General features: G+C 46.1%; 1 protein-coding gene across 1 annotated transcript in view; it reads right to left on the bottom strand.

The window, feature by feature from the left end:
- Window positions 1-10,422: 10,422 nt before the first annotated feature.
- The window catches only part of COQ9 (coenzyme Q9), an 85,960-nt gene continuing 75,901 nt past the window's right edge, over window positions 10,423-20,481 (bottom strand). The window contains exons 6-9 of the mRNA XM_086947784.1: window positions 19,034-19,138; window positions 18,786-18,941; window positions 11,785-11,838; window positions 10,423-10,864 (exon numbers count right to left, since the gene is read on the bottom strand). Of these exons, the coding sequence (XP_086803910.1) occupies window positions 10,829-10,864; window positions 11,785-11,838; window positions 18,786-18,941; window positions 19,034-19,138 (351 nt within the window). The 3' untranslated portion in view covers window positions 10,423-10,828. The remainder of the gene's footprint in view (window positions 10,865-11,784; window positions 11,839-18,785; window positions 18,942-19,033; window positions 19,139-20,481) is intronic.

The following is a 20,481-nucleotide window of genomic DNA, read 5'->3' as shown; positions in this document are numbered from 1 at the left end:
CGTGGCAGGCAACCCTTGCTGGAGCACAATTCTCAGAATCCGAGAATCCAATTTGGTTTTATTTTTCCACTTCTATTTATAAATACAGACGGATGAAAAATATTTTTCTGTGTGTATTTATATATGGAAAAATCTGTTTAAACAGAAAAACAGGAGCCCTACTTATACTGCATGCAGTGTTAGCAGGAATGGCATACAGGCTGTGCCATGTTGCGTTTTCACTTTTGTCTGCACCAAGACACTCGGGCTGCAGTGGCAGTTTGCATGAGCTTGGTGAGGGGGCCACAATTTATGCTGCAACCCTTGGGGACCCTGTTTAGTACCTTGTGCCCTAGGTACCAGGAGTATCATTTACTTGGGACTTACAGAGGGTACTGAAGGTATTGCCAATTGGGTAAGCAATTGCAGTTTTGTGAAAAAGATCTGGCCCTGGGTTCCCAGGGCACATCCAGTCGAACTCACATCAAATACCATGCAAAAAAAGTGGGAGTGACCATGTCAAAAAGGTCATTTTCCTTCACAATTCGCTCCCACACAATGGACCCATACCCCTTCACAAACCTCTTGTAGTACCCAGTCAAACCAAGAAATACCCTTACTTGAATCTGGTTAGTTGGAGCTACCCAGGCCACATTTGTCTGGACCTTGGGTTTTAAGAGTTGAACTTGGCCTCCAACTACAAGTATACCACAGAGCCCTGCACTTTCTGACGCTTGCTTACCTACGATAGTGAGGCCTGCATTTTGCAGTGCCTCAAGACTTTCTCAAGGTGTATCATGTGACCCTGCCAAGTGTAGCCATAGACCGCAATATCATCAAGATATGCTGCACTAAAAGCCTCCAACCCAGCAAGGACTTTGTTCGCCAACCTTTGGAAGGTAGAAGGGGCATTCTTTAGTCCATAGGGCATAACAGTGATCTGGTAATGCCCATCTGGGATTGAGAATGCAGATTCCTTTTTTTGCTCCTGGAGTCAGACCAATCTGCCAGTACCCTGATGTCAAATTCAAAGTACTGAAAAATGTGGCTGCCCCTAACCTGTCGATTCATTTATCAGCCCTAGGAATTTGGTGTGCATCTGTCTTGGTTACTGCATTGAGGCCCCTACAGTACACACAAGAGAAGTGGAGAAGTGTGGCTCACTGGTTAGAAGCGGCAGACCCTGAAGCAGAAGTCGGCCCGGGACCAGGGTTCAATTCCCGACGCGGCAGGGTCTTGGGTCAATGTCCGCGGACTCGATAATTCTCGCCTAGGTGCCTACGCTAACCATGGGTCCCACTCTGCAACTCTGGGCAATAGCTTGCTTAATCTCCACAACGGCCCCAGCAGCGCCGGGGATGCCTAGCTTCACCTTGGGGGTGCCCTCTCACAGGGAAAACCAGGACGGGTTCCCCAGCGGTATACAGCGCCAGGACGCCACGTAACGAGGTAACAGTGCGCTTTACAAGTATACATACATTACATTACACAATCTCAGCACCTTTATACCACCCTTGGTGTGAGGTTTGTCAACTAAGATAACTGGGCTGGCCCAGTGGCACCTCAAGGATTGTAGGACTCCAAATTCCAGCATCTTGCTTACTTCAGCTTTGATGCCCTCTTTGACTTGGTCAGACTGCACCTAGATTTCATTTTTGATAGGTAGGATTTCTCCAGTGTCCACATCATGGGAATACCAGCTGGTCTGACCAGGGATCAATGAGAAGAATACTGTTGCAGGGCTTGCCTGCAGTGAGCCGAGAAGCTGATGAAAATACAACTCCTTAAACTGACCTGTCTTTAGGGTTGTGAGAGAAGGGGGCAGGGACAAGTTCACTCTTCCTCCTGATCCTCATCGGTGACCATCAGCATGGCCACATCAGCCCTGTCATGATAAGGTTAAAGGTGGTTCACATGGATGACCATTTTGGGCTTCCTGCAAGTGCCAAGGTCCACCAGATAGGTGACCTCCCTTTTTCTGTCAAGGATGGGGTAGAGTCTACTTCATTTGTCCCCTTCGGGTCCTAGGAGCCACAGGCTCCACAATCCACACCTTAGTCCTTGGTTGTTAGTTCACCAATTCAGCCTTTTGATTATACCAGAGCTTCTGAAGCTCTTGGCTGACCTCATGGTTTTTGGATGTTTTTTCCATGTACCATTCTGGAACGAAGGCCGAGTAAATAGTCCACTATGTCTTGTTTAGGCTCATTGAGAAGTCTCTCCCAGCCTTCTTTCACTAGACACAATGGTCCCTTTACACGAAGACCATACAGAATTTCAAGTACTTGGCACTTTTAACTAACCCACAAGGTTTTCTGCCAGCTAGGACAAATGTAGTTTTATTTTTAACCTTGATGAGTTTTGTATTAGTTTTAATAACAATTGTCAAAGATCCATGGTCTATACAGGAATAGTATATGCTGAATAGCTGGAGATGTACTGTAATGTATCACTTTGTGGTTATTTTAATTTATCAGACAAAAACGTTGTATTCATTCATTCAAAGAGGGAAGTAACTACTCCCTTCTGTGATACTTCTCTGTAGGTAAAAAGCAAGCATGGCAGTAAGAAATCCCATCTCCTGAGTTTTTCAGGGAGTCCACCAATCATACCTTTCGTGTTATTTTTTGCATCTCTCAACTAAACCTTTTGTTTGTGGGTGATATGGGGTGGTAAACTTGTATGCCACCCCACATTCAGCCCACATATGTCTTAGGTGTCCAGACATGAAGTTTGTACTTCTGTCTGACACTACCTCCTTAGGAACACCCACTCTGGTAAAGATACCAATAAGGGCCCTAGCCACTGCAGTACTAGTCCTGAGGGGTATTGCTTCATGGTACCTGGCGGCATGATCCACCACTACCAGTATACATATGTTCCCTGATGCTGTTGGAGTGTCTAGGGGGCCAACAATGTCAACTCCCACCATTTCAAAAGGGAACCCCAATCACTGTAAGTGGAATTAAGGGGGGCTTTGGGTGGCCACCTGCTTTGCCACTGGCTTGGCAGGAGGCATAGGACTTCAAAAACTCCTTCTGGGACATACCTTGCCAGTAGAAGTAGGTAACTAACTTACTCCATGTTTTGGCCTGGCCATGATGACCAGTTAGGGGGATGTCATTAATCAAGGTGACACCATGTTTGGGGTCTCTGGCCTCAGTGTAAAGGAGTCCCTCCTCTCAATAGGTTCTGTAGGAGCCATTGACCTCTCCATTTTTCTGATCAGCAGCATGCGGTCTCAGGCTTTCAAGTGTGAGCCAGGTCCTCTGTTCCTGACACAGCTCTTCCCTAAGGGTCCCACTGAACCTATGAGCTCTGCAGTGTACCACCCAAGTTCCTGGGGTTCAGTTCCCTCTGGGGCTGACAGGTCTTCTCCCGTAGGAGAGGGGACCTGAGCTTGTGGTTGATTTTAAGCTAGTTTCCCAAGCTTCCTGACATTTCTCTTAGAAGGGTGGAGCATTATTCCAGGCTCCAACTCTTCTTTTTCACCTTGGGCTTTGCTTGTGCTTTGTTTTGACACACACCCATTCAGGTATACCCAGCATAGCGGCAGGGGTCTTTCTTTTGACCTCACCCCATGCTGAGGACTCCAGATTATTGCCTAGGAGACAGTCTAGAGAAATTGCGGAGGATATCACCACCTTCTTTTGGCCAATAACCCCTCCCCATTCTAAGGAGACCATTGCCATGGGATGGACCTTAGCCTGATTATCAGCATTGAGGACTGTGAATGTCTCACCAGTCGAGTATTGTCTTGGGGTTACCAGTTTTTCAGCCACAATGGTGACACTTGCAGCTGGATCTCTCAGGGCTACAACTCTGATTCCATTTATAGGAGGCTGTTTGTATTTTTCCATGTTAGTGGGCCAGACAGCCAGGGCAGCTACCTCCACCCCACCCTCTGAGACTACAGCTCTTTGACATGGTCAGGACTCCCTTAGGATCCCATTTGGAGACTTAATACTGCGTTTACTGCCAGTGCACTAGGGGGACTCTTTTTAGTTGGGACAGCTAGGGTGTTGGACTTTGCCCTTTTGGCAGGTTCACCCCTGAACTTTTTGCTTTGAACTCTGACATTATGATAGTGATTTCTGGCTTCTGCACACTTTAGCACTGTGGCCCAGTGTAAAGTGCATGAGCTCTCTGAGTGCGTGTGGTGAGATTGGCCTGCCCTCCCCTAGGAATGCATGGGGAATATGTGTGTCCATGGTAGTTCCTGATGTGTGGCGAGTTTGGCATATGTGAACTCGTGAGATGTAATGCTGCGCGATGATGTGCGCAGATTTATTGTGTCTAGTGGAGAAGTGCCACTTTTAGAAGTTGGCATGTCTGTGCAGTGAAAGTGAATTGACTGTCTGGCTTGTGATTGGCTGGAGCTGGCTGGTGTGCTTGGCTCCAGGAGTCAGGATGGGTCTGCCCGGTGGTGAATAGGGGGATCTGCATGTTGATGTGAGGGAGGAGTTGCACCTGGGACCTGAATAGGGCTGGGCCTTCCCTCCACAATTCTGGCTCCACCCCCTGTGCTGTGTCTGATTACACTGGCCTGTCCTGTGAATAGGGAGAGGGGCTGAGCAAAACAAAGTGCTCAAGAACCAGTTGCATCTGGTTCGCCCCTTGCCTGCACCTTTGGAGACAGAGGATTTTGTGTATAAAAGAGGGGCTGTGATACCATGAAAATTTTCTTGTTCCTGACTTGAATCTACCAAGGGCGCGCTGCTGCTAGGGCCCTGGGGAAGGCTTGCCTCCCTGGGCCCTGCCCAGCCCCTGGATGCCTGGAGGATTTTCCTTGCTGGGAGCTGTTTTGCTCCATCTTTGATGTCCAAGACTTATTGGGACTCTTGTTGCTCTAGTTACTCTGTTAAAGTGGGATTTCTTTTACCCTTAGCACCTGGGAAGCGATTTATTTTAAATTGCCCTGTTATTGAGGGAGCCTACCCCTCATTGCTGCATTTATTATTGCAGCGCGGGTGCCCACCCCGCTTATTTGCGTCTCTAAGTGCGCAGGTGCCCACCCTGCATCTTCGAATTATTTTATAAATTCATACGGGTGCCCACCCCGCTTTTTTGCGTCTCTAAGTGCGCAGGTGCCCACCCTGCATCTTCAAATTATTTGATAAATTCATACGGGTGCCCACCCCGCTTATTTGCGTCTCTAAGTGCGCAGGTGCCCACCCTGCATCTTCAAATTATTTGATAAATTCATACGGGTGCCCACCCCGTTTGTGAGCCCAAGCAGGTGCCCACCCCGCTCCTAACTTTATTTTTCTAACCAAGGATGCCTACCCCTTGGTACTGCGGGGAAAAGAGATGCCGCCGCGGGAAGTCAGGCAGCTGTCTACCTGGGGGTGGGCGGGACTTCCGGTTTCACTGAGGAAGCCCCGCGCACGCCCCGGGAGCCAGTGAGAGTCTTCGAGAGCCTCGCTGGCTCAATCCTGAAGTCCCGGTCCCGAGACGGGGGACCGGAAGAAGCGCGGCAGGTGTGAAGGCGGGGCTCCAGAGAGTAAGGGAGAGCCCTGCGTGCTACCACCCGGAGGAGCCCCCCCCCCCCCGCCAGAGAACAGCCCGGTGAGTGTTGAAGGGCTGGGGGGGAAGCTCCGGTGTGCATAATGGTGCCTTGAAGGCAAAGGGACAGCGAGAGTTCTTATGAGCGGCCCTGCCTGGCAGCGGGCCGCTCCAGCGTGGGGCATGTTGTGTTCTCGAGCCCATGCGTAGCTCCAATGATGGGGGAATCTCTATTTTAGGAGCCAGATGGCTCTACATGTTGCCCAGGGTTGTGGTGCCTTGAAGGCACAGGGACAGAGAGAGTTCTTATGAGCGGCCCTACCTGGCAGCGGGCCGCTCCAGCGTGGGGCATGTTGTGTTCTTGAGCCCATGCGTGGCTCCAACGATGGGGGAATCTCTATTTTAGGAGCCAGATGGCTCCACATGTTGCCCAGGGTTGCCCGAGCCTGAATGGCTCCACCAAAGGCCATCTTCTGTTTCCAGGGTCCCGGGGGGCTGTGTTCCCCCAGAGCCCGTGTGCTCCACCCTTTGGGGGCACATTTGATTTCCAGAGCCTAAAGGGCTCCAACGGGCGCAGCATTGATTCCTGAGCCTAGATGGCTCCAGTGGGGGCTATATTTCTTTTAAAAGCCCATGTTCTTGCCCAACGTTTGGGCGCAGTTTTATTCCTAAGGGCCAGTGAGAGCCCATGTCGCATTTGTGACTTTCACAGCTGCCCAGCAAGTAGTGGGCAGCTGCGCCGTTTAGGTATTTCTTTCAAGGGACAGGTTCTTTTGGACTCAGGAGTGAGACGCACTCCTTCGCCCCACCTTGGCCTCCACAGCTGCGCATCACTTAGTGCCAGCTGCAGCGTTTAGGCCTCCAGTTCTTGTTCTCAGCTGCCCAGCAAGTAGAGGGCAGCTGCAACGTTTAGGTTTTGGCGCAGTGGCGCAAACTTGACTTTCGCTGCTTAGGCAGCAGCCCTGACTCTATGGACATAGGGCATTTGAGCCCCTTTTTAGATGGCCAGTTGGTCAGGGGGGATGGTTACATTTATAGGGTGCAGGCCCTAATGTGATTTATGTGCTAATGCTTTTGGGTGCTAGGAAATGTATTGTGTATCCTATGTTTTGAGCACCCTGTTTGATGCCTCTGAGATATGGTTTATGCATAGGAGGTTGTTTTATCTGTTTAGGTTGGTGTTAGGGAGATTATATTTTCCCGGTGTGATTTACGCCCCTAGTGTAATTTTTACTTAGGTGGTTAGGGTCTAATGTATTTAGACTTGTGGGATACTGTGTCTGTTATGATTCATAATACAGGTTGACGCTGAGAATAGTCTGCCAGTGATTACTAGCTGTGTTCTAAGTTCATATATTCTTTTACTTTTTCTTTACCAAGTGCTGATTCTGACAGTGGCCCACGTGGCCCTGTCATGTGTACATAATCCCTTGTAAATATTGCCCAGTGCCAGTTGGCACAGTGTAGAGTATGTGTTTACTATTCTAATGTGTTTTGAGAATACAAAGGCTATTTTTGATATAACCTCGGGTGGAGTTCCTTTTGTGGGGGGCCTGGGATGTTGTTGCTGGTGGGTGCGTGCGCAAATGCTTTACACATTGCCTCCGGGATAAGCCTTACTGCTTGTGTCACGTTGCCAAGGGGGTGGGCAGGGATTATTCTTGGCGCGTAACTCCCTTGCCCTGATTAGAGTGGTGGTTTCTGCCTGGCTTTGGCGCAAGCCTCAGCCAACCAGAAATCCCATTTCTAACACAGGGTCTTTAATTTGGTGCCCACCGGCCTTGCATTTAAAGCACCATGCCTTCTTAGGATCCCAGTTCTTACCCTATTACCCACCCTTAGACTGTGTATTGGCTCGGGCCCACCCTTATGAACAGGTTTTAGGGGGCCTTGAGAAGACTCTTGGTCCTATTTTTCAACTATTCACCATCTTTCCCGGGTGGGGGAGGCTTAGCAACCCCTTTCTTTTGGTCACTCCCACCATGAGTTGTCTAAGTTACCCCTGTCTTGACCCAGTGCTCTGCCTTCTTCACAAACTCTTGAGGAGAGGGTGGACCTAGGTCTACTAGTTACTGATGTAATTGCTCAGGATCACAATTACTCAACAGATGCTCTTTCATAATAGGATTATAAAGCCCATCGGAGTTTTGCATATTGTTACCTTTCAACCAGCCACCTAGCGTTTTCATTGAAAAGGCTACAAAATATACCAAGGTCTGACTTGAAGTTTTAAAAACGAGTTTCCCTGAATCTGATCCTGTATTCCTCAGTGTTGAGTCTAAAGCCCTCAATCATGGTGTCCTTCATGAGGTCATAGGACTCAGCATCTGCCTCATCTATAACAAAAGTATGCAGTGCCGCAAGCAATTATGCGGTACAAAAGGGGGTGGTGATGGACGGAGCATCTGAATCAATCAAACACTCACACCCAGTCAAAAGATCTGGGTTTAATCCATCACCGTTCTTTAGCCCACTCTGCCACCCCAGTTCAGACATGGCCATATGCAAATCAGTCTGACCCTGTGCCTCATGGGAAAAATCCAGCCCAAACTGCCAAGCCATGTCTTCCCTGGACGGGAAACAAGCTTCCGAGGACCAGTTTTTGGCATTCCAGCCGTCTTCAGCCCGGCTTGCTTGAATCCAGTGGCAAAGTGAGCAAGGGACTCACGTCTGAGCATACCCTGACACACTTATGGCGGCCAAAAGCTGTACAAAAGGGGGTGGTGATGGACGGAGCATCTGAATCAATCAAACACTCACACTCAGTCAAAAGATCTGGGTTTAATCCATCACCGTTCTTTAGCCCACTCTGCCACCCCAGTTCAGACATGGCCATATGCAAATCAGTCTGACCCTGTGCCTCATGGGAACAGTCCAGCCCGAACTGCCAAGCCATGTCTTCCCTTGACCGGAAACAAGCTTCCGAGGACCGGTTTCTGGCATTTGATTGATTCAGATGCTCCGTCCATCACCACCCCCTTTTGTACCGCTTTTGGCCGCCATGCAGGGTATGCTCAGACGTGAGTCTCTTGCTCACTTTGCCACTGGATTCAAGCAAGCCGGGCTGAAGACGGCTGGAATGCCAGAAACCGGTCCTCGGAAGCTTGTTTCCGGTCCAGGGAAGACATGGCTTGGCAGTTCGGGCTGGACTGTTCCCATGAGGCACAGGGTCAGACTGATTTGCATATAGCCATGTCTGAACTGGGGTGGCAGAGTGGGCTAAAGAACGGTGATGGATTAAACCCAGATCTTTTGACTGGGTGTGAGTGTTTGATTGATTCAGATGCTCCGTCCATCACCACCCCCTTTTGTACCGCTTTCCTGTGAAAGGCATGCTGATTGGCTGCCACTGTCAACACTCCAAACCAGGAAGTGTTGGTAGCCATCTTGCGACTCGGTAGAACCTAGGCACAAGAAAGCAGTGAAACAAAGGTGCAAAACACGCAAAGGGGGCAGGGTAGAAGCACCCTGACCCCCTAGGCCTGCTCAGGGGATGCCACAAGGACCCCCCCCAGGCCCCCCCCCCCCAATTGTTTTTTTTTAAAAACAAAATATTTTTTTTGAAAAATCGCAGGGTGCGTGCACCGTGCGCGGACCCGAGATTTACCCCCCCCCCCCAATTTTTTTTTGGGCCTGGGGGTCCTTGTTGGACCCCCTGAGCAGGCCTAGGGGGTCAGGGTACTTCTACCCTGCCCCCTTTTTGAGTTCTACACGTTTGTTCTTCTGCTTTCATGTGCCTCAGTCTACAGAGGCACAAGATGGCTGCCAACAATTTCTGTTTTGGAATGTTGACAGACATTGGCAGCCAATCAGCATGCAGCTCGCGCACGCTAAGGTCCGCGCACATTTAAGGACAGTGCAAGGACGGTGCACGCACGGGCACGCACCGGGTCCCGCCTATAGATATAGAATTTGAAAAAAGTCGATTTTCTCAACAATTACTGAAGGGATTTTCACCAAATATACAAAAGGCACTTCGTCATACCAGGCTCTACCATTTTGCCAAGTTTGCAGTAATTCCATTCAGCCGTTCGGGCTGTAGCGGTGTCTAAAGGTCCAATGGAAAATTGCATTGGACTCAATTTCACATTCAATTTTCTCATAAACTATTGGAGAGATTTACACCAGACATACAAAAGGCACTGCTCCATATCATTCCCTACCATTTTGCCAAATATGGTGTAATTCTATTCAGCCGTTCGAGCTGTAGCCTTGTCAGAATGTCCCTATGGAAATTAACATGGGGAAAACACGTTTTGGGACCCCCCTTTTTTCTCAGCACCCGCTTGACGAATCTCCTCGAAACTTCCAGGTAAGGAGCGGAGCGCAGCGAGGCAAATTTAAGGAATATTACAGGCAGATCCCTCAATCAGCGCCAAAGTTATTCCCAATAGAATGTTCGGCATTTCCTATGGTAACTAGGTCCTAACTATATAGACCTACTGGCTATCGCCAGTAGGTAATATGTAATATATATATATATTTTTTTTATTATTCGTAATCATGTGACTTACTGCAGTGTTCACTTTTGGTGCAGATCTACCTGCTAGAAATCACCATTTTCTTAATGGGTAAAAAAAAGCAAAACGAGTGTCAACTATTTGGAAGAAGCACACCTACTCTTTTTGAATAAAATCACGCTAATCATGCACGCTCGCAACATATCGGAGGGTATGCTTTGGGCAAGTTGTACATAATCCTTTAGACCAATAGTTTTTTTCTGACCAACAAATCACTGGATAACAGTTAAAAAAGACAGAAAAACTATTATAGAGCTTTTCTGCATCAGCAAACGTCAAAAGCTTGTTGGACCAGTGCGAAACCTGAAACTGCTATTTGGCAATAGTGACTAAAGCAGCCAAGAAAATCAACCCAGCTGAGACAAGAGCTCAACAAGCATCACCACAAGTAGTAATCACTGACCATGGAACAAACACATTCAATATGGTCATTTTTAATATATATTACACAACTGCGTTTCCAAAGCACAACATGTGCACATGTCAGTGGTACAGCCTGTGACCCCACGGGGTTACAAATGTCCGGAATCTGGGTTCACATACGTTTCCCCCTGCACCGGAGGTAAGAAAGAAACTGAGCAACACAAACAGCATAACAAAGGTCTGTCTTGGGTGAATGACATACTGGGTGGGCCAGGGTGGTAGGAAATGTGAGCGGAAGCGAGCGCACAAGCTTTGCAGATTTTGTCCCATGTATATTTCTAAGGGCGGTTTAAGCTATGATGCAGATCAGCAGGATGATGATGAAGAGAACTGTGCTTCATGGAGATGAGCTGGAGTCCTGGTGAGACAGAGGGCCTATGTCAGCACTCTTCTCACTCCCTTCATCGGCGCTGGTTCAGTCCTGTCATGTTCTTCAGCTGTCAAAAAAGCATGAAACTATATTAGCAATATGGCAGTTCCCCAACATTTGAGTCCACATCAAGCTAGAAAAAGAGAAGAGTTGGTGGTCAGGGGAATGAAAGGGAGGCTGAGGGTGTGCTTGGGTTAAAATGCAGGCTCAGCTTCCAGCCTGAAGCTGAAGGGCCGCGTTGGGAATCACTGTAGAAGTCAAGCTGTAAGTCTGAACCAATGAGGTGCTTGAGATCTAAGTAGACATCAAGCTTCAGGCTTCCAGAAGGAATATGCTGTTTGACCAGGTTGGATTTAAGAAAGAAACAGATTGTGTGATTTGTTGAAACAGACCGAATTCTGGCTTTGCCAGATAAAGGATGTATCCCTGGTGTGAACTGAGATTATACACAAAAAGGTGATTGTGGGTCTAGGAAAAAAGTGTTAGATTTGGCAGGCTCAATCTAACACTTTTTTCCTAGACCCACAATCACCTTTTTGTGTATTAACTGTATGATTGAGGTATGTGGTCTCTAAACCTACCCTCGGACCCTCTTTCTAAAATGGTTGTGTTATGCTGTGAACTGAGATTAGTCTTAGCAACAAGCATAGTGGGGGCGGTGTGGTAGTGACTATGTCTGGCCTACATAATGGTGTTGCAAAGCAGAAGCACACAAAAAGCCTAGTGAAGGGGGCTTGTTGGAAGGTAAAAACTGAACTGCAGAATAGATCAGCTGAAGCAACAAAAGTTCTTATCATACAATAACATCACCTCTCCCATACTCAATAAGACTTTGGCACAAACTGCTCTAGAACCCTTGCAGGATAGCCTCTCTTAAACATAAATGAGAATCTTTACTAGGGCTACGAATTAAAGATCCTAAGAATGATTTCATTTGATGAATGAAGATAGTACGCGGTCTGTAAGAAGTGTTTGGTTGAAACCTACCGTGACTGCAGCTCCCATTAGACCCTGCACCAATGCTTCACCTGTCGACTTCACCTAAAAAGAAAGAACAATGTATTCCCCAGTCGTTTAGTGCACACAGTCCAGATTTCTATGTTTAGCCTTTTGCCAAAATAATGTTCAAGGAAGAGAAAAGGGAAGCAGGATATTGAAGCAGATATCTAGGTTTCGAAAAGAGAGGGTCTACACAAGCACTGCTTGAGACAAACACATTGAAACAGAGAAGACAGAGTGGGTATGGTGCCTGAGCACGAGTACGCTACGAAACAATCTCTTTTATCTGAGACATAGAATGAGTCATTCTGTGTCTCAAATGAAAAATCTGTTCCGTGCACGTTTCCACAACACAATGAAGTTGTTATCACGAGGTGGCTATGTTTTCCATCTTCTCACTTATGTTCACCGATCAAGATTTCCTTTTATTAATATATTTTCGCCAGCAGTATCCTCAATGGGGTATGGTAACTTAAACGGCCTCTGTGGTATCCATCACTTAATTTTTCAGTGTGGTGTTGGGATAAGAGTGCGACATATAATTTTTTTGTAATACACAAGGATATACTGAAACAATATGGTTTATTAGTATGTAATGCCTTTTATTCTTATTGATTTTGTTAACAGCCTTGAAAAAGTCGTCAAAACGACGAAACACGTGGCGGCTGTGCATATCATCTACTGACCTGCGTGTCAACAGACTGTGGCTTTTTGATCTATGTCAAGAGACTTTGGTTCAGTGAGCCACGTAACAACAAGTTTTAGGTACATATGTTTGAAAAAGATAAAAATGTGATCTGCAAAATCAGATCAAAATTACTTTACCTTTGTAGTGCTCTGGATGGATTAATCTAACATATTTAACTACACAAGAGTTAATGTAATCTTGGTTTTGGAAAGACATTTGAATCGGTTAATACAAACTTTAGGGAAAGATGTACACACTGGCCAGATGACTCAAATGTGCATGTGATTAAGTTGACAGCGAAGGAGGTTTGTCGTTTGACAAACACAGAGGCAGGGGGTGATTGAACTCATTTAATTTCCAATGCTTATGGTGAGGTGTTAAATTATTTTTACATTTAATTGAATTTTGCAAATGACACTTCTGTCCTAACCCACCCCTCAACATTTTTCGGATAAGGTAATCCTCGAACAATTGATTACATTTTTGTGATTGAAAAATATATACAATTTTCAGATTCTCCCGATGTGCTTGAGTGATCCCTTAACGATGGATCTTAAGCTAGTCCATTTAACAGATATGCCATAGATGTCAAGCCAAGGTCATGAGGTAGGGAAAGGGAATGGCCTTGCATTAAAGTAGAACAGAATTGATACAGAATCATTTTTCGCGAGCATGAGAGAGTAGAAGGATTAAGTGGACATTTGCTTAGACAACACAACTGGTGGTGATTTAGTAAAACTTTCAAATTGGATATTATAACATTAAATAATCAGCACTTACAAGACGTGCATCTAAATGTTAAGTAAAGACAGACAGATGATTTCCCACAGCCTGCACAAAGGACCATAGTACGCTTAAAAAGAATTAAATTATTTTCCAAGAGATGTTAGATTAGTGAAAATATATAGACTTTAAAAAAATACTCTTTCTATATGGAACAAAAATAATCAAGGACTAAGCATGAGAGGCTTTATCTGAAGCTAACAAACAGAGGGATAAAACTGCATTTTGGAGAGTCATTAATGCACCCTATTTTAGAGAGTCCACCAGCCCAATTATTGCAACCTTAATTCCCCCACACAATTCAGTTGATCATTTTTCCTTTATTTATTCTCTGCCCATAAACGAGAATGGTACTTCTTTAGCGGAGAAGGGTCAATGTGATGAAGTAGGAACACCTTACCCTCTCTTCTTTGACCTAGGGGAGGTCATTAGCACTACAAAAAGCTGTAGAAAAAGGAAAGCACCAGGAGGGATGGGGTTCCATTAGACATGCTTATAGAAAATATAGGTCTGTGTGCCCCTTTATTACCCATCTTGCTGAAAGCTGTTTCAAGAAAGGACCCGCTTACCACCTGGATTTAATCAATATTTGTCCCGATTAAAAAAAAAAAAGGGAACATTTTAGATCCAAATTGATATACGTATATCTGCCTACTTGATGCAACACTAAAGGTAGTGGGGCGAATGATGGTGTCGAGATTTGAAAACGAGGCAAAATATCACGTGATGTATGGTTTCCACAAAGGTATCGGTACCATTGAACAAGGTTTGAACTTAAATCTTTCAATCAACAAATATACCCTGGTTAAAAAAGGATCCATCTATTTTGCATTTATTGATCTATTGAGTGCCTTTGACTGCGTAATCCATTCTAAGTTGTGGGGAATGGGCACTCATGGGCAGGATGATGGGGGGGGGTCAATGATTCTATGGTTCCTTTTTTTGAGACAGCTGTATATAAGTACCAAGACTAGTGTGCAATATGGAAGGGACGGTGAAAGTACTGAGCTGTTTGCAATTTGTCGGGGAGGTTGGCAGGGTTGTATTTTGTCTCCCTTCCTCTTTATTCACTAGGTAAATAATATGAAGAAACTCCTAGCAGATGGGAGAGAGATAAGTCCCAAATAGGCCTGTCTCCTCTGCTTGTTTTGTTCTATGCCGAGGACTCCGCTTTTTTTGGCTTTCTCAGGGCCTGGATTACAAGGTCTTAATTTTAATATCTTTATGGATAACCTAGGTCTGAATGCTAACCTTAGTAAAGCAGAGTATGAGCAAAGGTCCAGCTAAGAAGTCTTGTTACCATTCTCAAATATTGATACCTTATTTAGGTATGTATTGTAGGGATTGAAACAATTGGGTTCCCTCAGGTGATATCAGGAGGTTTTGAGTGCTGTTTAGATTCGCAGCGAGGCTAGGCACGATGCCTTTGAAAGAGATGACTACTATTTCTAGGCTAAGTGCATATCAGCAGTTTGTTATGGTGCGGGTAAATGTAAATATTCTCCAGAAGGTGAAAAATCAGTGCCTTAAAAGTGTTGGTTGTGCTGACAAGCTGCTCCACATTTACATGCCATCTAAAGCTTGGCATGCCATATATTGAAGATCACATTAAACTTCACCTGTACTCTAGTTCTTCGGGATTGACATACAGAAGAGGGAATCAGGCCGGATTCTTGTATAGTGACATTTGTGGTTTTACCTGTCAAGAGAAACAAATCCACCCCTGACTAGTGAGGGCTGATACATCTTCAAGTTAGCTAATGTACCAAAATTGGGCAGGGAATATTTTGAGGACAGGGATTCTCTACTTAAAGTTTTGTATCGGTTAAGGGGCCTTTATAAGTGTAAGTCGATCATAATGCAGGATATCCTGAGTGTCTGTAGATACTTCTCAGAGTTTGAGCCGTGTGACACCATCAATGTGTTAATCGATAAGTTCTAGGGAGATCCTAGATGGGTTGCTGACAATTGAAGCTCGAGAGATCTGCACCACAAACACTGAGATCCAACCTTGTGTTTGGTAGCACTAGCAGGAGTGTTGGTGATTCATTAACAAGGGAGGCCACCATCAGATGAGAATGACTGTTGAGCGGTGTGAACTGACTGCAATCCGTAGTTGCACAAGGCACCCATGTTGTGGTACCTATTGAGGCTGCCCCCATAGTTTTACCATCCTGTAGGGTAGCAAATGCAGATGCTGTTTTAAAGGGTAGGGACAGTCTCTTAGGCACTGCACTGGATCATCCAAGTCCCGATGGACAACTGCAGATCCTTTCCTGGCATTCGGCTGGCTTACGAAGTAAGCTGGGCGATCCATTATAGGGTGATTATATCAATCTCTGCTAGGAGACCTGAGCCTTAGAGCTACTTCATTGATCCGGTTTTGTAACTTTTTCAGTAAACCAGCTCCCTTCCTCCTCTGGCCACCCCTCTGGGGCCCTTCTGATATGGGCCAAAATCTTTTGTAAGTGGAATACTGAAGTTCTTCAAATAGAGTTGCCGGATGTCTTAGGGTTGTCTACCATGGCTAGTAAAGGACCCTCTATTAATATCTATAACATCTACAACCATTGAGCAGGTTCCAATTGTCCCTCTCCCATTCTGTCTGTCCTCAACAATCACCTAGAGTCTTTGCCGTATAAACCAAAGCTCTTCATCGGGGGTGACTTTAATACCACCTTTGAGCCGTTGGACTACATCTCGCTGGTTACGAAAGCGGAGGACTCAGCCCAGGGTATCCCAGGTTTGAATGACCACCCCTTAAAAACATGCCCTACAGTGGCCACGCAATTGGCCCCGTTCACTATTGAACATAGGGTTTGGGCATGTAATGGCAGGACATATTCCGACCGGATTAGGGCTCATACGTTCACCAGGGGCCTAACCAAAAGCAGGTTTGACTACATATTGTTATCTCTCGACTTATGGGAATGGCTGGTGGACTTTTGTGTCACTGTCAGGCCCGAGAGTGATCACAATCCTATCCAACAAACACTTAAAGAAGGACTTACGAGATTCTGGGTCGGTCCAGATCACCCGGGGATCAAATCATCGGGAATTCCAGGAGGCCCTCAAGTGGCAAAAAATTTATTATTGCCCCTCGTGGTTCACTTCTATTTACAATCTTGATGAGATAGTTATTTTCCCATTACTAGCATTCCTGAGCACTTCTACTCCTTAAATCTTCTCTTTGAGTTGGGTGGCGGTAACCGTAAGAGAGCCACCCCTGAATCTGCCCCCTGGTTCTCTAAAGACTGCAGACAGGACAAATCAGGTCTATTGACTGCAATCAGATCTTTATGCGCACAGCAGATTCGCGAGGCAAGGAACTCATATAAAAAGGTGTTAAGAGACCAGTAAGAAGAGTTGGGATGAGCAAAATTGTCAGGATCTGGTAGAAGTTTCCAAAGGAAGTATGCGCCTTCCTTTTGTCATATAATTGCCCACGGCAGCTTGGAAGCTCTAACTCCTACTGCCCATCATATTAAGCAGCAGATCTGGCTCAAACATTTTAGTAATGACCAGTGCTTTCCAAACTTTTCATGTTGCTGAAACACTTTTTAGACATGCATCATTTAGCGACGCAGTAATTGAGCTTTACTAGCAAAATATATGATTTGTAAAATAATAACATACATACATATACAAGACTGCTGTCATTTAGGAGTAACAATATGTAAATATTTGGAAGAATTAAAACAATTTAAATATAACCAGCAACACTCACTTTTTCATGAGATGTATGAGGTTGATAGCGAGCATGTGGAGCTGCAGGGGCCACGTCACTGGCGATGCTGCTGTCACCTCCCCCCTGTGTAAGCTTGAACAGGTCCGTGGGGGGCGGCAGCAGCGAGCACTGCTGCCGCCCCCCACATGCATATGAAGCTGCGTCACTGGTGATGCTGCTTTCGACCCCCCGCGTAAGCTTGGAAGGGTATGCGGGGGCAGGAGTCTGCGGCGGCGGCAGCAGCGAGAGCCGCCGCAGGCTTTACTCACCGCCGGAGGTTCCACGGGTCTGTGGGAGGGCAGCAGCAGTGAGCACCAGATGGCCACTGGCGATGGTGCTGCTGGCCTATCCCTGATCTAGATTGAATGGGAATGCGGGGGTGGTGCAGAGCGCTGCACTTCTGGAGCCCCTGGCAGTCTACTCACTGCCACATGCTTCAACGGGTCTGCAGGAGGGTGGCAGCGAGCAACAGCGATGCTCCGACTCCAATCACGGCTCGCTGCCCCGCAAAAGGAGACGACTCCTCTTTCGCAGGAACAGGTAATGAGTCATTAGCATGAGACAGTGGTGAAATGACAGATATAATAGTGATTGCTACGCAGGGTCTTGTTTCTCTAGAAATGGCAATGCTCAAGGGAAATAACAGACATGACACAGATTGATGACCAGGGTCTTGTTCGAATGTCTATTGCTTCCAGAATGGCAAGGTCACCAGATTAAAGCGAACCAGAAACAAATATGGGCTCTAATCTAAGAATTCTATAATCAGGCAAAAACCTTGTCTTTTCAAGCCAGTGAAAACCTGAGCTTTCTTAACAAGTGAAGCAGGCTGGGCAGTAGGAAGTGGTGAGAAACAGACTATCAAAAGCTGTGAACTTCATGAAGTATGGAATGGACAGAACACAGTGTGCTTCCAAATTCGGAAAGAAACAATAACCTAATCTTGACCGGCGTTTATCAGAGGATCAAATATTCCCTATCCTCTACAGATTGGTGAAAAATAATACATAGTGAGCTGGGTAGAGTTCCTTTCTTGACTGAGGGAGTGGGCAGGTCATCCACAGATCCTTGCATCATGTCTTAATACAGCTTCCAATCCTCTAACAGCTCAACGATTCCTGTCAGGTTGGTTATGTGAGCTGGCTCCACCTCCTCCACTGACCCCTCAGTTAAAGCGGGTGCGCAAATCCAACATGCCAGGCAGCAGCCAAATTTGTGTCAGGTGAATGACAGATGACACAGAATTGGAATATGGAACCAATACGCGACCGAACTCTCTCTCCGAACCATAGCAATAAGACAATCTACTACAAAGTTGACATGAGCACAGGATAGTTTAGAACAGCATAAGACATACCCCTTAACGGCACATCACCATATGGCTTATTCATAACCTGGAAATCATAGACTAACAACAACTAATTTCGGTAGCCACCGACCGCCCCTCTTCATGGACAATTTAAACTGGATGAATCACAAACACAGACCAAAGTCTGGAACAAGATCAAGGGGCCTAGTATTTGGTTAACACTTCACTAAACAAATATCCAGTAACATCATAACGCGCCACCATTCCCATTTACCTGATAAGCCTGCCAACCTCTATTTCACACATGCTCACACTTGCACTTATCCTATAGTCACACTACTAGGCATTTACATTTCACATGTAAATTCTTTTTAACAAGCACAGTCTACCCTCCCACTTTCACACTCCTTATGTTGGGATGTTTTGTAGTTAAAGGTGATCATTTGCAAGGAGCCGCAGTCATGTCTTGCACATCTTCATACCTGTTTGGCACTGTGACCAAGGTTCATAGCATCACTGATTCGGTTATCTAGGAAGCGCCATGTGTCCTCGAAGTCAGGCGAAGTGTCCTGGACCATCACCAGCTCTGTAGTGTTGTAGATCCCAGCCAGCATCACTCTGCGGGTGTACCAGTTCATCTGCAGGACCCAAGAAAGACTAGGTCAGACCTGCCCATGAGCCGCGTCCACAGCACAGCAAGCCACATCCACAATTCTCTCTATGCACTTACATCAGTGGACTGGTCACCTGCGTAGTGCCACATGTCATCCACCATGGAGGTGAGTAAGTTCAGACCATGGGGGATATTCTGAGGGAGGAGAAGAACGCTCAGCGCCTAGAGACATACAGAGTAAAACAAAAAAAAAGTTTTATAAAACAGCAGGTGAGGAAAGAGTGGTATTAATGTCGAAGATGTATCCATTTTAGGGATTCAAGGTGCTGGTGAGTGCTTGCTAACGTGTTGCTTTGCACTGATTCTTTCAGAGCTGAACTCCCAGTGCGTCCATCTTTGAGTAGGTGGTGTTTAAATGTTCATGGATTCTTTTGGGGAGACTTCTTGTGCATTTCCCATGTTCAACATAGGAGTGACAGTATGCAGAGAGAATTTTCAAAACCATTTCCAAGTCCTTCATGGGGACCTTTCAAAGAGTCAGTGCAGTTCTTCAGTATGTGCCTGTCCTAGATTGGGAGTCGGTGTGCCTTTTCCCACATGACAGCAGCCCCCGAGAACTTCTTTTCCTCAGCGAGTGCATTTGGATGTGTAAGGGTGTCATGTATTTTCCCAGTCAGACAGCCCCCCAGCTTTTATCTGAGCATATCAATCAGTGCATCAACCACAAAGCAGAAATTAGCTTTACTGTGTTTTAAATATGTTAATGAATATTGTTCATACCTACTAGTTGTCTATGCATATTTTCGATCACCAGTGGGATACCAGTGTACAATGCACAACTAAAGTCATACTTTCAGACTGGGCTTATTCATTGTTCCATTTTGATTTGTGTTGTGAATTATCATGGTGTGGAGGGATCATACTGTTATCTCAGTTCAGACTCAAGCTCCAGCTTTCTCTTTGTACCTCACTGTGCATTCCACTCTGTCCATCAGACTTAATAATGTGTGTCAGATTATGTTTCTACCTTGAGGTCATCCTTCAGTGCACATTATACTTTTATACTTTAACTGTGCACAAATGTTTTGTGCATCCCAGAGTATGAGGCATAGTGCTACTTATTCACTGCACATCTGCATCAGGGAGCACCAATCTATTGGTGTGCATTGCGTAGGACTCTGTATGCACTCCCCAGGGCAGGTCGGTCTCTTTGGAGTCTGGAGCATGCTGATCCCGAGTGATGGTGAGGAACGTACAAGTGTGCGTTACTAAGTAAGGGAGGCTGTGTGCTGCAACCTCCTTGTGTGCACGTGAACATGCCACTCAGGCGCCATGTATATCTCTCACTGCGAACCTCTAACAGTGTTCATTTCTCAGAGTGAGTCAGTGTACAGCAATATTTTGGCATGTATACTTTAAAATGAGTGTGTGCCTATATGTCACCCAATGTGTATTTCTCATTGTGTATGTGGGCACCATGCTCATGAGTGGAGGGGCACACAAGCAGTAAATAATGCAAGGGGTTAGCCACAATAGCTGTGACATTTGGAACAAAAGGATACCAC

The sequence above is a fragment of the Lissotriton vulgaris genome, chromosome 12 (assembly GCF_964263255.1).
Source record: "Lissotriton vulgaris chromosome 12, aLisVul1.2, whole genome shotgun sequence".
NCBI lineage: Eukaryota > Metazoa > Chordata > Amphibia > Caudata > Salamandridae > Lissotriton > Lissotriton vulgaris.
Note: the sequence above shows the minus strand (reverse complement) of the source record. Positions and strands in the feature narration are given on the sequence as shown.